Consider the following 19,483-nt stretch of genomic DNA (forward strand, 5'->3'; position numbering starts at 1 on the left):
TATTATTTTTAATGTACTATTTTATTGTCACTTCATTATTCACTTCCAAAAGCCTGGTATTAATGTAAAATTACTCCTCTTAAATGATAATCTTGGGTACCTGAGACCATTCCCTCTGCTTTCTTCCTTCCAGAGACCCCGGCTGGTTTCTCTGGCTTGCCCCTATTTTATCCCATTCCTTTTATTAAATGAGGTTAATAAATAACCTTTATGAAAATCCAGCTACAGGAGCCTTGCCTCAGATGATCTTACCCTCACCTTATATTTCCCTATCCTCCATCTCTCTGCTCTCTCCTCACCTGCTCTGCCCTGTCCTCAAGGGACAATGACCCTGGCTAATGTCAACTGGATTCTCCTTTTACCTTCCATGTTATGGCAGGTTCTATTTACCTGTCAGTATGGGTTTTGGACTGTTTTAAAAAAATAAATAAATAAAAATGTTTTGGGGTTTTTTTTTTTCCCTCCTCGGAAAGTTGCATGTTGGGTATTTGGCCTTTGCTGACCAATACACAGACTTGGCTTAGCCAGATCACGGAATGTGCTCCTTGTTCTGAACTTTATTCTGACTTTGAGGATAAATACACAGGAAGAGCTGTTTTCTGCTGGAGCTGATGAGTTCTAAAGGCTCTTCTTTCTTTTAATCCCAGCAGACCCACTTCATTTTCTCCCATTTTCCCAGTTTTCTCCCACCTGGTCATCATCTCTTGGCTACTAGAAGACCAGAGAATGTCATTTAAACTGCACCCTGGCAACAAATTCTAGATAATCATGTACTCTGACCACTCTGCATGGTAGACCATTTAAGCCTTCTTCCCTTCAGTGTTCATGGATCCCAGACTAGAAGTTCTAGATACCTGGCCCTGATATAGGTTGCCCTCCATCCATGGGCTCCTCTTGCCCCAAGGGAAGCTGGACTTGGAGACTCCAAGTAATAACAGTTCCAGCATGACCCAAGACACCCTGGCCCTTCTGATTCTGTCTGGATTTACCTGAGACCAGTCATTTCTCAGCGAAATCTCATTTGGCCAATAGAAATCAGTGCACCATAGGTGGTGTAGCACCACTGGCTCTTTGAAGCTGTCTGTTAGCCACATGAAAACAAAATAATATTATACATCCCTTGAACAATTGTCTGGTCCAGAAGACCTACTTGCTCTTTTGTTTACCCTTTCCTGGAGCCCCTACATATGCTTCCTCAGATGGCTTGGAAGGAGAGGACATAAGAGCCAACTTTAAACTATCAAATGTCAATTTTCTTATGATCCTTGAAAAGTTCATAGATCATTTGGAACTAGTTGCATATCAAAGCAAAAACTAATAGAAGATAATAGGATTTACCAGTTCTTAAAGTTAACTCTCTAGAACATGGGTTTGCTGTTTGTAGCCCTTGGGTCAAATCCGGGCCACTACCTGCTTTTTGTAGTAAAGTTTTAATGGAACACAGCCACACTAATTTGTTTACATGTTGTCTATTGCTGCTTTTATGCTACAATGCAAAGATGAGTAATTGCAAAGACCGTATGGCCCACAAAGCCTGAAAGATTTACCGTCTAGCCTTTTACAGAAAGAGTTTGCCAACCCCTGCTCTTGAACAATGGTTCTCAGCCTTGGTTGCACGCTAGAGTCACTTGGAAGAGCTTTTTAAAAATCCTCATGCCTATATTTATATCTGTAAGACAGTATAGAACCCAGATATCTGCAATTTTTTTATTATTTATTATTATTTATGCCTACAGCACCTGGTCTTCCTAGGTGGTCTCCCATCCAAATACTAACCAGGCCCAACCTTGCTTAGCTTCCGAGATCAGACATCGGGCTTGTTCAGGGTGGTATGGCCGTAGACCATGAACCGTGGCTCTGCTGGGGCGCAAACCCAGGAACTTCTCTGTTTAAAGCAGACACTATGGAACCACATCCGATATCTGCATTTTTTAAAAGCTTTCAGGTGATTCTGATGCAGTAAGGGTGGTTGTCAGTATTCACTGGACATGAAAGGAAATAAAATGCATCATGTCCCCTCTCCTGTCTTTCTCCCCACACTCTCATACATATTCACATGTGTGCTTATGCACATACATGTATAACTGCTCACATACACCTTGTCTATTCCCTGCCCGACCCTGGGGGTCTGGGAGTTGTAGCTCTGGAATCCTGCTCCACCACCCCATTGAGAAATAAGCAACATCTGGGAGAGCTGATGTCAGCCCGTGGCTTAGAGCCAGAACCTGGCTTTGCTAGAATTTCTCCTTTTTGACTCACTGAGCATTGCCAACTTTCAACAGGGTCTGTCGAAAGCATTCTCCAGAGCAACTTGGAAGTTCTTTCCTGCCCTACCTCCCTCCTCCCAAGCTACTCTTGCTCCAAAAATGGGGCCAGCCTACCCTCCCACTGTTTAGCTCTTGTATCTCCTAGGTCAGGTTTTAACGTGGCACAAGGCAACCCCACCAGAAGTGTGGATTCTCAGGGCTTATGGCTTTTCTCTGAATATTTCTCATTTTTCTCTAATGACCTTTGCAACTTTTCCACCTCATGTTTTGCCATCTGGCCACCTTGTCAGTCTCTTACATCAGAGGGCTAGGTAGCTTGCAGGAAAATGGAAAAGAGAGACTAACTATCTGGGGCTTGCAGAGGGTTTTTAAAAATTGCTAAATAAACTCCTGTTTTCACACAGCACACCATTCCGGAAGGCAAAAGCCTTGTACGCCTGCAAAGCTGAGCACGACTCAGAACTCTCGTTCACCGCAGGCACAGTCTTCGAAAATGGTGAGTTTTCTCAACCCCTGGCAAAGACGGCGGGGAAGCAAATAAATAACTGGAGTTTTCAAAGTTCCTACCTAAGAAAAACCTCAATAGAATGAGTAAGACTGAAAAAGAATGTTTGTTTGTGTCTTCTCCCTAAATGAGAGAGCAGCAGCAAGCCGTTGGGAGGTGCTGTCAAGAGCAGACAGATGCCGTTAGCTCTTCATGCTGACGGTGGCACTCTCACTGGGGCGACGTGGACATTAAATGCCGTCATGCCTGTATAGGACTAGCCCAGCACCTGGCAGTGGCTTTGAGAGTCTAGGGGCTGAAGAGCAGGTAGGAGACGAAGGAGTGGAGAACAAGGAACCCGCAAGTGGTCAGAAGCTCAGTTTCTGAGCCCCTTTCCTTTGGTGTTCAGTGGCATTCACTGTCCACAGCAGGAGAAGCCATTTTCCGAGGTGGCAGGGGATTGGGTGAGCTCTAGGCAGTAAGCCTCGCTCGTCCCTGCTCGTCATCCTGTGAAAATGATTTGTGGCATCTGCCCCTTAGAGCTGGGAACTAGTACTTGTTTGATACACCATTTTCTTTTTTTCTTTTGTTTTCCTCCCTTAAAAAAAATATTTTTTAAAATGAGAATTGATATCATAATTTGTTATACCTTATCATTTACCTAACAGGAAAGTCAGGATTCTAGGGAAAAGCCCAAGTTTCTATTAAAGCTGAGATTTTTCCCCAAATGAAGTTCTCTTTTGGGGTTAATCTTTCCAGATCTCTGGGTGACAGCATCTGTTTGTTTTGCTCAAAAGAGGAAGCAAAAGCAGGTGCCTGGTTTCAAGAAATGGACATTTTTGGGGGCTCTCTTCTTGACCTCAGGTGGGATGGGGGCAAAGTTCCCAGGTGGGGGTGTATGCGCGTTGCTCAAGCACTCCTCATCATGGCCAGGCAGCCACCCACCGCCTGCCTGAGACCCAGAAACCCGGGCAAACAAAGCACAAGTCCTGGATTAGTCACTTGCTCCTGTGTGATCTCAAGCAGTAACTTAACCTCTCTGTGCCTCATTTCTTTTCTCTGTCATGTACAGATAACAGTGTTGTGAGAGAAAATTGAGGTAGTATACATCACGTGTTTAAATAGTTCTCAGCACATTTTAGACATTCCTTCCGTATGTTAATGTTGTTATCATCGTCGTTACATCCGTGCTTGCAAAGACCCTGCTGCTGTCTTAGTTCGCAGTGACAGTCTTTCCTTTTCAGCTGATAGGACCCAGGCCTGGCTCTCGCTTACACAGTACGTGCTGCATCTTGACCCCCTGGGCCATGTCTATCTGTAAGGGTCTCGAGGTCCAAGCCAAAGCAAATGTAGACTCCTGGGGACCTTGACTGCATCCACGTACCAAGGGTCTGTCCCTGGTGTGGCCAGCCCCTGCATTCAGTGTAGGAGAAATGCTAATCAGGCATAGGGAGACAGAATAGGAAACTGGTCACCGAGCACCCGGGGGATCCCCAGGTCACACTCCGCCCTGGACCTTCTGAGCCAGCAGAGGTGAGGGAGAGCTCATAACTACATGTGGCCTGCTGGGTCTGTGTCCTCTTTGATGGTTCTCAAAGCCCCAAAAGCACTGTCCTTAAACCTTTGCTCCATTAACTTTCGTTTGGGCCCTTTACAAGTCAAAGCACACAACAGCCAAGCCCAGCTGCCTTTCCTGTCAGCAGCTGGAGCTTTCAGACCCCAACAGACCTTCAGGTGAAGTGGGCCAATGAAGGCTGTCCAAAGCCATGTCATTGGTGAGTGTACCCCAGATAAGCCCATGTGGGGAGTCACAGCTCAGCCACAACATGATGGAGCTTCCACAGCAGGCAAACCAGAGTGGACTGCGCGCACGAGCTTCTGTGTCCTGCTCTGTCAGCAGAGGAGGGGCTTCTGCCGATAGATGAGCAGAATTTGAGAGAGCGCCACATTTATAGGTGGGTCCAGTTTAAAGGTCTGTTCTCTAAACTCCAATTCACTGCTCCCATGGGCAAGGGACTGCCCTGTTCCTATCAGCTATTCACTCTGACAGCACAAAGGACCTCTGATCCCAGGGACAGAATTGGTTTAAGCTCTCACAAGGTCTGTATATGGATGTGTGTCTTGTTTGTGACCTCTTTTCTTGAGTATAGCCTTCTCCCATTTTTTAAAACTGCTGTGTTGCAATATCCACATACCATACAATTTACCCATTTAAAATGTACAACTCAGTGGTTTTTAATGTATTCACGGTTGTGCAAACGTGACCGCTATCTAATTTCAGAATATCTTCATCACCCCCAAAAGAAACCCTGTACACTTTAGCAGTTGTGCCTCATTTACCCCCAGCTCTACCCCATCCAGCTAAAGCAACCACTAGTCCACTTTCTGTCACTATAAAATTGCCTGTTCTAGATAATTCATATAATTGCAATTACATAATTATGTGGTCTTTTTAATTGGCTTCTTTCACATAGCATATTTTCAAGGTTCTTCCATGTTATATCATGTATCAGAATTCCATCCTTTTTCACTGCTGAATAATATTCCATTTTATGAATATACCACATCTTATTTATTCTTTCATCATTAACGGACGTTTTGAGTATTTTCATTTTTTAGCTGTTATGAGTAACATGTATTTTCAGTTTTGGTGATATACCTAGGTATAGGATAGCTGGGTCATACAATAACTCTGTTTAACCGTTCAAGGAACCGTCAAAGTGTTTTACAAAGGGGTTGGACCATTTTACATCCCACCTTCTGCTTTTGTCTCCTTTTTGAAATAGTTTAAGTAGCTAACCACAAAAAGAAAAGGCACCTAGGTAATTTTTAACTGCCAAATCCTTTCCTTCCCAGCAGGGTGCTCTGCTTGGCAGGCTCTGTGACAGCTCCCACCCCACAGCTCCGTGGGTCATAGGTCCTATGCTGGCAAATGAGAGCAGGAGAGAGGCTTGGTTTAATGAGTCAGAGGCATCACCCGAGCCTTCCTTTGGTCTCTGGGAGTCATGGCAGAGTTCATTGACTCTAGCTTGTTTTTAATCAGCAATGTCAATGACCTTTCAAATTCCCTAAAGAGCAAAAGACCAAATTAAGCCTAGAAAAAAAACACCTCTCAATGTTGACTGAGCTGCAGTCAAAGAAGCATCTGACAAAATGTTAATCCACTATATAGACAGGTTTGGCTGGTAATATTTTTATTATGTCCAATTTTTAGAAAATGCTGCCTATCCCAAATTTCCCCTTCCCTTCACCTCTAAGAGAAATCAGGCACTAGAGGAGAAAAATTATTAACATACTAGGCAGGGAGATCTTTTTCCTTATTCTATCTCTCGTTAGTTTATTGATAGATATATTAGGTAAGGGCTGTTTAAGTTGAAGAATGCTCTTTAGCTGTCAGATTAAATCATCAGACCAACCAGAAGAAAGTTTCCTAATGATGGAATTAGAGTGAGTTCAGTGTGTTTGCCACATGTCGTCTTTTCAGGATCAAGAAGAATGAATAATGAGGAGAAGAGGGAGGGGCACCATGAGGTGAAAGTCTGTTGCTTCATAATGATTAACCTTCAGGCCCTTAGATCCCAGGGGCCCGCGCTGCAAATCTAGAGTGGCTGCTCAGTCAGCTTTTGGACTTTGTGCAGTGGGGAATGGACCTGCAATACTCGGAAATAACTCTAGTGTCAGTCCTCGCCAATCTACTAGGAAACTGTTCACTTCACCAGGAGTGAGCACCTCAGACAGTAACTGGAAAGAGAAATAACTCGTATTCTCTGGAACATGAGTCATGTTGAAGCTACATGATTAGTGATACCTGGAAAATTCACATGGCATTCACTAAAATTGAGTTCTTGGGATACTTTTATTAAGATTTGAGATGGGCTGGATCCATTCATGCTCCGGGTTCAGGGTGCAGCATGCATACAGGGCAGGGCTGCCCCAGGTTTCCTTGACTGGTAGAGAGTGTCCTCCCCAGGGGGCCACCGAGCTGCTCAGGCAGTGGGGTTACGGAGAGTGCCTCAATGGAGTCTTTCTGCCTTCCCAGCCAGCTCTGCTGCCAAACCCAAGCCTCCGCCTTTCACCCGGGCATTTCCGCCAGCTGCCTAACTGGCCTTGTCATGTCTCCCTCACCTCCATAACCTGTTCTCTACACCGCAGCCAGAGTGACCTTCAAAAAATGGAGATCACATCATGTTATTCTCCTGCTTAAGATATTCTAGTGGCCTCTCGTTGCTTTTGGAATTATTGATGAGGACCTCCACGGTCTGGCTCCTGCCCCTGTGATGCCTTCTCACCCTCCCTCGATACACTGCAGCCTCACAGGCCTTCTTTATGTCTTCAAATGGGGTCGGCAAACAGTGACCTGCCAGGCAAATCCAGCCCCTTCCCGTGTTTGTAAATAAAGCTTTACCGGAACACACCCACCCACACTTTTTTGTTTACATATTACCTATGGCTCAACAGTGACAGAGTTGAATAGAGATACACATTTACTATCTGGCTCTTTAAGAAAAATTTGCAGACTACCAGTATAAAATCACACCAAGACTTTCTTCATTTTAAAGCCGTTGCACTTACATTACCCCTGCCTGGCTGGCTCCTTTGGATCATTTAGCTTTTAGCTTGTTGAGCTCTTCCCAACCTACCCACATCCCTATCCCAGTCTCTTTCACTCCCCCACATCTTTACCTAAAATTATATGCTTATCTATTATAGATTGTTTCTCCCTGAGAGTGAAATTTTGTCTGCTTGCTCTGTGCTATGCACAAGGACCTAGTACAGTGTCTGGTACATGGTAGGTGCTTAAACATTAAACAAATGCATTCAAACTACACAGGAGTCTATGCTTCTTCCAGCTAGTGCTTCTTCCTTTTGGAGCAGCCAGCCATTAGGGTTCTTAGTCACACACTTGCTCCTTGTCTACATTGAGCAAAGGAGGGAAGAGAGCATGAGTTGTGTATGCAGGCGTGTGTGCTATATACATGGATAGAACTGAGAGAAAGTGGTTGGCAGGAAACAAACCCATGTCAGCAGCAGCTTATATTTATTATATACTTGCTGGGCTGGAGAGCTGCCCAGCCAGCTCACTGCAGCACCTTGTGCGTTTGTGTAGCACATTGGACACTGGTGCAATTCAGAAGGTTGGACATTGGCGCAATTCAGGCCAACAAATACTTACAAGCATCTTCGAGGTCCAAAGCATTGGGCTAGGCAATAGTGGTCATGATTAAGACCACAGATTCTAGGATCAGATATTCTGAGTTCAGATCCACCTCTGTCATCTACCAGCTATGTAATTTGGGGACAGATGCTTAACGTCTCTGAGCCTCAGTTGCTCATCAGTAAAATGAAGATAATAGGACCAACTCTATAGTCATTCTGAAAATGAAAGGAGGTGATGCAGGCAAAGCACTTAGCAAAAGACCTACTAATAATTAGTCTGTGCTCAATATTTGTATCATTCTTATCCTCGCGGATCATATTCTCTGGTTGGATAAGAGGCATAATGTAGTGGAAAAGGGTGTGGGCTCTGGAGTCAAACAAGCTGGGTTCAAATTCTGGACTCCTCCTTGTGTGAGTGTCATGAATGCAAAGTACCCTTGCTGCTTTTGGCTTATTCCTAAAGCCTAGTGATATGAAATTATGCATGCATTTTGGAGGCAAACTAACAGATGTTTGACCTTGCCTTGCCTTTTCCTACAGAAGCATTCACAATATAGTCAAGGTTGACAGTGATCTTCTGTAAGCCTCGGTGTGTATCCTTCTGCTGCTTTCTCATTTGCTCCCATTGTTGCTTCTTTCTCTACAAATGGAAACTAGATTCATACAGTAGTTTTGGGGACGGAAATGTTTTTCTAAAACAAGCTCAGGAAGTCACTTAATTAGCCTAGGAAAGACTAGCGGAAAATTCATTCTCTCCAGACAATCTCAGAAAATTAGAGTTTCCCTAATCCATTAAGAGCAATGCCCTGCCTCGCCCGAGAATGATTTGTGTTCCCAACTCACAAGCACGGACACTGCCTTTCCCCGAGTCCCACGAGTCCCTCTCTTCATTCTTGCTTTGACCGCTTTGCAGACTCAGCTGGATTTTTTGTGATCTTTGCAACATCACAGTAGTTTCCATGGTGATGGATTGTGGTGTCACAGAAATGGGTATATATTCTTTTGATATTGAAAAATCAAAGGGGCAGAAATTTTGAAAGTTGCAATAGAGAGAGGAAGAGGACAGCTTTCAGACTTTTATACAGGAGGGAGGAAAATTCTAGAGAACAGGAAAGAAAGCTAAGAATGGATGCAGATAGAACAGGAGAGGACTATTCGAAGACTATAAAGTACAAAAACAAAAACAAAAAACTCATAGAGGGAACTTGCAAGAAAATTAGAAGCAGAGGGTAAACATTTGAAGGCAAGTAAAATGCATGATTAAGAGCTAGATTTCTTTAAAGACTAGTTCTTAGCAGTCTACCATTGGTATTCCCCTTAGTACATAAGTCAGTACTCGGTAGGTAGATGGATACATGGATGGATGGGTGGATGGATGGACAGATGGATAGATGGATACGTAGATAAATATACAGATGGAGCACCATAACTGTCATCTCTAACCTAAAAAGTAGAAATCTGTCACTTTATAGTTTAAACCAGGAACTTCAGAAAGTCTGTGAAACTCCTAAAATTGTATGCAAACTTTTAAATGCCTGAGTCAGTTTCCATTTTTCTTGTGAAGAAAGTTCAGAATAGCCTTCATTAGAAGGTTTATTTATGTCCCACGAAAGGTTAAGAAGCTCCGGTTTAAACAAGTCCTAGAGTTATGTAACTTGATGAGCACACTTCCTTCACCTCTACGCATTTGCATACATACAGCTGTGTCCACCTCCTGCCCTATCGGTAATGTCATCTCTTCTCACTCTTTCTCCCCTTCCTGTACAGTTCACCCGTCTCAGGAGCCTGGCTGGTTGGAGGGGACTCTGAACGGAAAGACCGGCCTCATCCCTGAGAACTACGTGGAGTTCCTCTAACCGTGGGCCCCAGCAGAAGTGCTGAGCTTTCCATGGTATCCATGACAACCGCTGAGTCCAGTGGTGTAGATCATTTCTCTTTGCCACTGAGAAATGCAGGGTGACTGACTCTGCTGCTACCTGTCAACACAAACGTTTCTGTGAACTTTGGTGTCACCCATCCCCATGATCATCTCAGCTGACATGTGGTGATACTGCAGGAAACAGAAGTAAATCAGCAGTTGAGGCCATTTGATTTTGATAACCAAGGGAAAGGCTTGTAAAGCCATTCGTCTCCTTCAGCACTCTAAACGGGGAGTACTCATTTTGTTTCAATAGTCATCCAAACTCCTAACCTTCTGAAAAAGGAAGTGAGTAAGATCTAAGTAGTCTCCAAGAACATGCAGGTAGCTAAGGCTGACAGAGCTGGGTAAACAGCTCAGATCCAGGCTGAGTCCCTTGCTTGTGTTTGCAGTAGACACTCTCTAACTCACCTCTCAATGCTTGAGACCCACAGTGCTCCAGGCAGCTGGGTCTGTTTGCATGCAGGATGGAGAGGGGTTATAGCACTGTTTACATAAGATCCAATCTCTCACCATCTCTAAAGCAGCTGTTGGCCCAGCATCAGCAGAATTCAGTCCAGTCCTCTCATGCAAGGGAACATACACACCCCACATTCCCCCCTCCCAAGCTAAGAACTTCTCTGCCACCGAGGGCTGCCATCACCTCGTAACCACAGCAACCCAACCTACTCTAAAACCAAACCAAAAAATAACACCCTTTCTTTGTGTGACACTTTTTTTCTACCCCTTTGGGTAGTTTTTTGAATGGTTTTCCAACAACCTGAAGCAGAAGATCAAGAAATTAGAGTGGTCTGCTTGGGGCAGACAAAATAGCAGCTGGGAACTGTTTCCTTTCTGATTTATTTCAGCAGCATTGAGATATATTTGGAGCAAACTCTAGTAACCTCTTGAGATTAAATTACGTACAGGCTTAATATTTCTGTTCTTCCATGCAACCAGTGTTTGCTTTCTAGAGGCCAGTATGCTGCCTCCAAATGGGTGACCCCCTCCCTTTTTATGGCTCGTTCCCTAATGTTCACCCCTTTACCTGTCTCTTCCCCTGCCCTTGCCTGCCTTTAGCCCATCACTGACCACTCCCTGGGCAGTTGAGCACTGGAGCCCTGACAGTTTTCAGGGCTGATTCCTAGGCTAGCTCTATGGCCTGTACTTTAAAAGGACATATATGTCTATGTTCACTGCCACTCAGAAAAAGGGAATTATTTCTGAGGCTTTTGAAACATGAGACTAATATGATAAGCCATTGTCATTCAGGGGGACACCAAAAGCTTGAGGCATGGAAGGTGGGATGGGTAACTTCTAAGGAAGAAAATTTCCTGGTCCGGAAGGGACTGGGTCTTGTGGAAGACTGCCTTAGGTGGGGAAGTTCGGCCTGGACGTTTCAAATTCATTTGGCCTCCAAAGAACAAAGTCCCCAGGATCTTCCACATTTGAATGTCCTTGCAAGAGTGACTCTGGACAGACAAACTCCCAACCGATGGACTGTCGAGCTCCCCAGGAGCCTCTTGGGACAGCAGCCTTGCTCCAGAGTGTGCTTCTGGAATTCCTCTTTAGGGAAGTTTAAACAAGAAAAGAAAAACTTGAATTGTGTTGAATTACTGTATCTTTTACTTTTTTTTTTTTTTTTTGAAAAGATAAACTTGTAAATAGAGTGATTTGAAATAATACTGTATGGCAAAGTTTTATATTTGATATCCTTAAAGCTAGTTGCTCCACACATTTAAGCTTTGACTGCTGAACAGTTGTGTACCAGAGGGAGAGAGAGGAGGCGAGGCAGAAAGGAGTCAGGGTCATCTCTCCCTGGCCTCGAGGAAGAAGATACCTCTGTACTCTCTGCTGGCTCTTGTTGGGGAGCGTGGCACACTGATGGTGTTCAGTCTTCTTTATCCTGTATATGTGTTTTTGAGCATTCCGTGGGCTTTGGATTTGGAGATGGAAAGAGCATCTTCAGGCAAAGAATTTTTCAAAGAATTCCTACTCAGTAGGGAGATGAAGCTCAGGATTTAAATAGGTAGGGACAGGGCTTAGATTTATTTTTTTTTTCTTCTCAGGTGTATTTCTTGGTACCCCAAGATATCAGGACAGAAGGAGATAGGATAATTCTATGCTCTTTATATCTAAGTCTTCTGCACGTCTTCTAAGACTTTATAAATGAGGCCAAGCTAGTTTGCAAATGTGTGTCGGTTCTGAGAAAAGCTGGCTTCTTAAGATCTTTAGTTCTTAATATGCTACTGCTTCTCTTTTCCCTAAACATGTTTTTGCCTTTCCTGTTTATGTCAGCTTTCCTATAACCCCCAAAGAAGGAAAAACTCCAAAGTGGAATGGAGATTATGCTGTGATAGCTTTATAGATGGTTTTAAAGTGAATAGGAGTTTGTCATTGTGATTCAGTTCATCAGCTCGAGGATTACACGGCTATTATCCAGCAGCAATCAGACACTGCCACTGAATCAGGGAACAAGGATTAAGACTGGACAAGACCAAGATAGGACTCAGGAATGCTAACATTGACAACCCAAGAAGAAACGGAATATACGCCGAGCAGGCTACACCTACTCCCCGTGGACTTTGAACATCTTGGAGACCTGTTCAAAGGCGTGTGAGGCGACAAGCACAAACAGGAAGAGTGCAACATAATGCTTTGAACACATTTGACGTTTTAAATGGCCATTGGCTCCATTGGAACCTTCTGTAGAGCTAGCATGGATGAGCAGACGGCGCGGGCCCTGGTCTGGGGAGTCCCCTGCTGAAGATGCCTGTTGACACCTGGCTTTAGCTTGACCACTTGGAAGCATGTTCCTCCCTCCTTCAGTTGGCCCTGATTGGAAGCCAGAGGGAAATGGAGCTGCTGCCAATGGGAATTTTTAGGTAGACCCCCCTTCCCGGCTTCCCTGTGGCCATGCTGGGCCTGTGACAGATTGCTGCTCTGTTTCCTTTCCCCAGCCAGGCTTACTTCCTCCCCATTTGCTACAGAACTGCAGAAACTGTTTAGAATACAAGCCAACAAATAGAAAGAAATTTGGAGACTAAAAATAGATTTCACCCTCTCCACCATCTATGCCCCGCATCCCTTACTCCCTCTGCTTGAATAGGGAACTTTAGGACAGATTAAGGGAGCGAACCAGGTATTAGAGTGGAAGGCTATTGACCAATATCACTGAGCCGTCCCAGGAGCCTTGTTTCTTTTGTAAGGCCCTGGGATCCGTTTGGTATCCTGAATCTTTTTTGGGTATTAATGTCGGCCTTTTACTCTTCCTTCAGGTACTCACAGAATTCTATAGCTACAGAATGCCAAATCATAAGAAGATAACTAGTTTCAAATCCCTGCCCCCAGGCAAGTAAATTCCTGATTTGCTCAAGGTTAATGATATTTTCTTCTGTTTTCAAAAATGAACATATAGGGCACCTTGTATAGCACTGCCTTCCTCAGTATCCTATAATTGGAGCCAGTTTTTAGCTTAGTGTTTTAGTATTTTGACAGTCAATATGTGTTTTCTTCTGTCAGACCAAACTCTTTTTCAACGTAAAAGATTCCCGTTCATCCCCCTTGCTGAGTGCTTTTTCGACAGAGGCAAAGAGAAAGAGGGAAAATGAGCAATCAAGTATTGACAGACTGGCTTGAGCAGAACAGAGCCATGCTCGTGACAAGGTCATTTCAGGCATCTGTTAGGACTCCACAGTTGTGTGTACTATGTCTAGCTTGAAAGGTAGTCCTTCCACTAAGTGCATTTGTGTCTCCTGTTAAGAGCAACCTCAGTCACACCAAAAGTTCTGACTTGACTGTAGTGACTCCCAAAGCATCCATGACTGAGGGATACAGAGACAGAAATAATCAACAGCCACTTGATCACCTGTTTCTGACAGTCTGTTGGCACCTTTTATCCTCTGGCTTCTGTTTCCAAAAGCAAGTCTGGACCACTCAGATTTATGGACACAGGACTCCCAGGTACAGCAGTGGCCACCATGGTGCCCACAGTTTGCCCTCGTATTGAATGTTTTATGAGCAACCGTCTTACCCCAAGTAAGTAGCGAACACTGAAGAAACCAAACAGCCTCTTAGCTACCTGACTTTTAAAGAAATGTCCTAGGTATTCCATCTCGGGAGTTATCCGTCATCTCTGGCAAATTTGACAATAATCAATTACCTAGACCACCCTGCCCCACACTTCTTTTAAGCCAAACACACCCTGTGCTGGTGTTTAAAAAGTGTATCTTGTCATGCTCAATTGTGCTTGGCAGCCATGCCGATCTGCCGGTGCTGAACCACTTCTCTGTAATTGTAGCATCAGAATGACAACAACGGCAGAGCAGCGAACCTTGCACAATACTCCAGCGTGCCCAAGACAACACTCCAACAAGTAATAATTAGCTTCTTTCCTTTCGCCGCCTACAGTACTTGTCTAACTAAAGAGCTTCCCAAAGCAGAGGGAGAGACTACATAGAGAATCCAGATGTCATTCAGAGCCAGCCCTTGCTGAAATATGGTCTTCTAATGCAGCGGTCCCCAACCTTTTTGGCACCAGGTACCAGTGCTTCCATGAGCATCTAATGCCTGATGATCTGAGGTGATGCAAGTGCTGGGGAGTGGCTGCGAATACAGCTGAAGCTTCACTTGCTCACCTACCCCATGCTAACCTTCTGCTATGTGGCCCAGTTCCTAACAGGCCACAGACCAGTACCAGTCCACGGCCCAGGGGTTGGGGGCCCCTGTGAAGCAATTACATTCTTGGGCAAAAAAAGGATATAAAGTAATACTAGGAACAGAGAGAAAGAAAATGGTGACCTACACTGAAGAACTTTGGATTTTTTTTTTTAAAGGAATAAATATAGTACTTAATGGGAGGGGCAGGAAATTTATCACAAAAAAGTTCACAGCTAATATTTTTGTAAAAGTTTTACAGGACACTGAGATAACATTTTTTTTTAGGTGGAATGCTTTAGAGAGCAAAGGCTTGGCGCAGTACTAGACCCAGGTAAGGGGTGCAGTGACTAGTATGTCAAAATTCTCTTTAGTCATTGAGAAGCAGAGTATTGATAAAATGTCAAAATTACCTGGAGCAGTCCTGGGGAGGCCAAGACGTTCTACACTATTCTTCATCAACCATTTCTACAAAGTTGTCCAAATAGACACCCATGAGCAGCTTTCTTGGGTATCCATGTGTCAGGGTCAACCTTGTACCTGTGAAAAGAGGTTCTTCTGATGATTCTAAACTATATATGTCTTAGTATGTGTTTGTGTATGTGTATGTGCAGCGCACATTTACATTTATGAAGATACAGACTCGTATAGAAACCCACATAAGCTGGCAGTAGCTGAGCCTTCACAGCCTTTAAGATTTGAAGATTGAAAATTCAAGAAACAACAGAGGCTGTTGATTGACCATCAAAGTGATCAAAGATGTAAATTAAGTGCCATTTTAAAACTTTGTTCATATTTATCAAATGGTTACTATCTACAGCTGTATTCCGTATTAACTTATTAAAAGTCATGTTGAAAAAAGATCAAACTCATAAGTGTTTACTTAGTAGCTAATATAAATACTAGGCTAAGTGTTCAAAAGCACTCTAAAAGACATTTTGTTCATATTTTGGAGAAGAAAATATTTGCATGTTTAATTCATAATTTAGGCTAACTTTGAGTATATTATAAAGTGCTGTGTGATATAATATCAATAAAGTACTTAAAAATGGCACTTTAATGTTTTTTTTTTAAATCATAATGCACTGTTTTAAACTTCAGTTCAGTATTGAATATTGACTAGTGTGTAGATCCAATTCCGTAATTAAAAAGTAATTTGTGACTAGAACAGAACTTTCTCCCTGTGATTAGTGAAATAGTTTTGCCGTGTTCAAGCTTTAAAAATGCTTTTGCGTCACTAGCATATCTATAAGGAAAATACAATTTCTGTTGAGTGGCCTCTGAAACTTGGCTTTCTTACATTTGGTTGGTGTACGTGACAATCTCCATAAAACGAGTGGAAGTATGATTTTTGAATTAAATGACTTTTCCATTGGTGGTATGTTTGTTTCTTAAGGTTTCTGATAAAGTTTTGACATGACGCATATTTTAACATATCTTCAAATCTGCAAAGACCATTATCAAAGGTCACAAGTTTGGGCTCCTGTGGTTACGGAGGGCAACTACAGCGCTGATTTCTGATGCATTCTGAGCAGCTTTGGTTTCCTTTAGGAAGAGGTCGAATGCTCATGAACTCGAGGTGGAGCTAGCATCAGGCATGTTAAACAATTAAGCCCAGTTAATATTTCTGACTTTATCTCCTAGAATGGATACATATTGTTTTATTCTTCCTAAACTTAATTTCCTAATTGATCTTCATTAACATGGTATGGAATAATCCAAGAGCCAAATCACAGGCAGTCCCACCACACAGCTAGGCATGTCCAAAAGGTTTGTACATCAGTCACTTATAACGTTGTTCCAGGCCGATTCATATGATTGAGTCTTCTTCCATTCATTGTATCCCTTCCAGGTGCATTCTTATTCAGCCTGGAACTCAGGTTTACAATTAGCTCCCAGCTCCTGCAGTGAGAGCAGAGGACACAGAAGGAGAGGACAGGGGGAGCCAGGGCTCTGAGGATTGAGGGCGAGGCTTCCGGTTCCAGAATCTTGTCCTAGGAGTAAGAGTGAGTCTTCCCTGGTGCCTGGTTCTGACGGAGTAGCTATTTGAATGTGTGGGTCATGCGTGAGCTGTTTATACTGTCTTCATATGTCAGTTAATAAGGCATTGGTTTACCCCTACGAATAGCACTGATTCAGCATCTGCTGCCTTCACCAAACTTACACCCTGCCCTGGAAAATTCTCGCATCTGAAGCCTCACACATATCTGAGGTCACAAGGTACCTAGGTGAGACCTTCTGCATGGCCCATATATTTGATGTTCATCATGAGGGAGAATAAAACATATGGTATGTATTTGTATTTTTTTAATGTCTTGGCCTTTCCAACAGACTTTCCAATCATTTCAATGTTTACGTCTTTTTAATAGAAAGGGTTTTTATTTTCATTTTGCTTTTAGCAGCCGCTCAGAGCAGAGTTCAATTTATGCCACATCTTGTAGTTTGCTTGTTTTTACTTGTTTGTTCTGGCTTTATGACTGGTCATAAGAGCACCTTGGTTAGAAATGGACTTGATTGACATTTGAAATTAGGTAAATGAAAGATGTTCTCAGACCCCAAACACATTTGCTCTCTTGGGAATTAAATCAAGGATGTTAATTCCTTCTTTTCTCCGTTCCTTCTCAACCTCTACTCAGATACATGTCTCTCCTCCCCAAAAGTGTCAATGTCATTGGCTTGCCCTGCCTGTAATAACACTAAGCTAAGCGGCAACTAATGAACTCTGCTGGGTTAGTTAAGATTGCCTGAGTTCAGTCTGCACAGCTGACAAGGGAGCCTCTAACCAATGCAGTAACTGCTCAGGGTGGGTAAGGCTCATGGCATGGGGGACGGAGGAGGATGCCCAACCAGGCCTATATCCTTCAGAATGCCACCCTGCATTCCCTAGCCAGCGTTGGGCAGTAGGGACCAAACCAGGAAGGTTTTAGGTTGAAATGATCAAAACCTCAACCTACTGTATCCCACAGCACTTAGCAACTCCTTCACAGTGTATCTGTAAAGTCTCTTGTATAACTGACCCCAGGAGGCCAGCCCCAGCCTTTCTTTGCTAAAACCCAGGTAGTTGATATGCTTTCCCAAGGCCAACCAGCAAATTAGTCTAGACTTGAATTTACGGGTCTTTTCTCTAGATACCAAACAGCATTTCACCCTCTAGACCTTGTGCTCAGCCTAAAATTAAAATCTTCGTTTCACACTGGCTGTGTCCTTTTTGCATTTTTTTTTTTTTTTTTTAGTGGATGATTAGAAAGACATTTTAAAGATTACTGCTTTTCTGCCTTTTCTGATCCTTTTTATCTGTGAAAAAGAAATGGGATAGTAATACTAGCCTCTTCTGTGTTCGGAAGGAACGGGATGAGGAGATGAAGGGATGCCAGTGAAGAGCAGCTGTCTTTCTTTTCCCACCTTTTCTCCTAGTCATATCATTTTGCCCCTTCATAGTACTTCCTACCTATAATTAATTCATTCTTTGTCATAAAATGTTTGGTGCTTGTTTTTCTCTTAACAAACAGCTCAGCCAGGACAGAGACCAATTCTTATTGACCAATCTCTGCCCAGTGCCCAGCACTCAGCCCAGGGCCTGGCACACAGCTCATGCCCAATAACACCTGGGTCAGCTGATCAAGTGGAAGAAATGGGGTAAAGCGCTGGTCCAGACTAGAGTCCCTCCTTCCTGTTTTACTCAAAATTCTGGTTGAAAGAAAGAAATTGGGTGTCATTAGACTTAGGTACTTGACTGTAAGGTGAGTTCATTACCCTTGGCAAACTTTTCCACTCACTCACATCCTGGGCTTTGGGCTTGTTGGACAGACTTCCTGTCCTCCATTCAGGCACTCACAGCCACATTCTTTCCCAGCCTCCTCACTGGTGCCTGGTGCAAGAAACCATCTGTACAGTTGGCTGTCTAGGTGCCAAAGACCCTTTGCTGTCATTACTTATGGGTTATTTTATGGACTTCATACCAGGCTAGAGGCATGCATCCAAGCAAACCCACATCAGAATCACCCCCTCCCCCACACCCTGCCAAATAAAAGTAACCTCTTTTTGAAAGACCCTTAAAGGAAATTCTGCACTCTCCCCTGGGAACTTGGTGCGGTGTCTAACACTTCACTGAGGGAATTCTTGGTGTCTAACTGAAGTTTCCCATGACGCAGCCTAAGTCCATTTCCTTTCTGTTTCTCCTTAGAGTGCAGAATAAATAGCCATCTTTTTAGAGCATTCACTCTCCATTTTTATGCTTCTATTCAGCCAGCACTTCCTGACCACCTTTTGTGGGCTGAGAGCTGCTAACCAAGGAGAGTCAAACATGATCTCTGTCCTCAGGGAACTCGCAGTTGGCCTTGGCGATAGGTAGGTATCAAGAAGCAGTGCCATGTGATGCGGCTGCCCTTGCAGTGTGCAGCAGGTGGTCTCAGACTCCGAGGAGGGGTGATCCTTTCTGTCTGAAGAGAGGTACCAGAGAAAGCTTCACAGAAGTGACATCAGAGACGGTTCTTGAAAGATGGAGAGGAGTTCGCCACGTAGGCAAATGGAAAAGTGTCCTAGGCACAAGGAGAGCAAGAACCAAGGCATGAAGAGGAGAGAGAGGTGAGTTCAGTATGATTGGAGCAAGAGGAGATAAGGGCTCTTGGAGAATTGCTAACTATTCACCCTCACCCACCCCCGCACCTTAGCCTTTAGGCTTCTGTTTTCTCCGTGACTGATAATATCAGCTACCCTTGCTGCCTTACTAGGTACCAGACACTACTACACATGCATTAACTCACTGAATTCTCGACATATGAATGAAGTACTATAATTACTCCCATTTTATAGATGAGGACACTAAGGATCGGGGAGATCACACAAGCTAGGAAGTGGTGACGCTAAAATTCCAGCATAGGTCTGTCTGTTAGATCCCATATGCTCGTAAATTTTAAAACAATTATTTATAGGTATACACACATGATTTTACATAAATGCATAAACATGTTTTAATTGGGTAGTTTTTCATTCCATTTTTGACTGGGTTCTTCCATCTCCCGT

General features: G+C 43.6%; 1 protein-coding gene and 1 pseudogene across 2 annotated transcripts in view; one reads left to right on the forward strand and one right to left on the reverse strand.

Moving 5' to 3' along the window:
- The window catches only part of ARHGAP26 (Rho GTPase activating protein 26), a 399,050-nt gene extending 384,937 nt beyond the window's left edge, over nucleotides 1-14,113 (forward strand). The window contains exons 22-23 of one of the 2 annotated variants that reach the window (XM_011367454.2): nucleotides 2,672-2,763; nucleotides 9,676-14,113. In XM_011367454.2, coding sequence (XP_011365756.1) covers nucleotides 2,672-2,763; nucleotides 9,676-9,764 — 181 coding nt within the window. In that variant the 3' untranslated portion in view covers nucleotides 9,765-14,113. The remainder of the gene's footprint in view (nucleotides 1-2,671; nucleotides 2,764-9,675) is intronic. The other variant, XM_011367455.2, reaches the window with a different exon arrangement.
- LOC111744393 lies at nucleotides 1,728-1,843 on the reverse strand (annotated as a pseudogene).
- Nucleotides 14,114-19,483: the final 5,370 nt, after the last annotated feature.

Source organism: Pteropus vampyrus, unplaced genomic scaffold, assembly GCF_000151845.1.
Source record: "Pteropus vampyrus isolate Shadow unplaced genomic scaffold, Pvam_2.0 Scaffold134, whole genome shotgun sequence".
Lineage (NCBI taxonomy): Eukaryota > Metazoa > Chordata > Mammalia > Chiroptera > Pteropodidae > Pteropus > Pteropus vampyrus.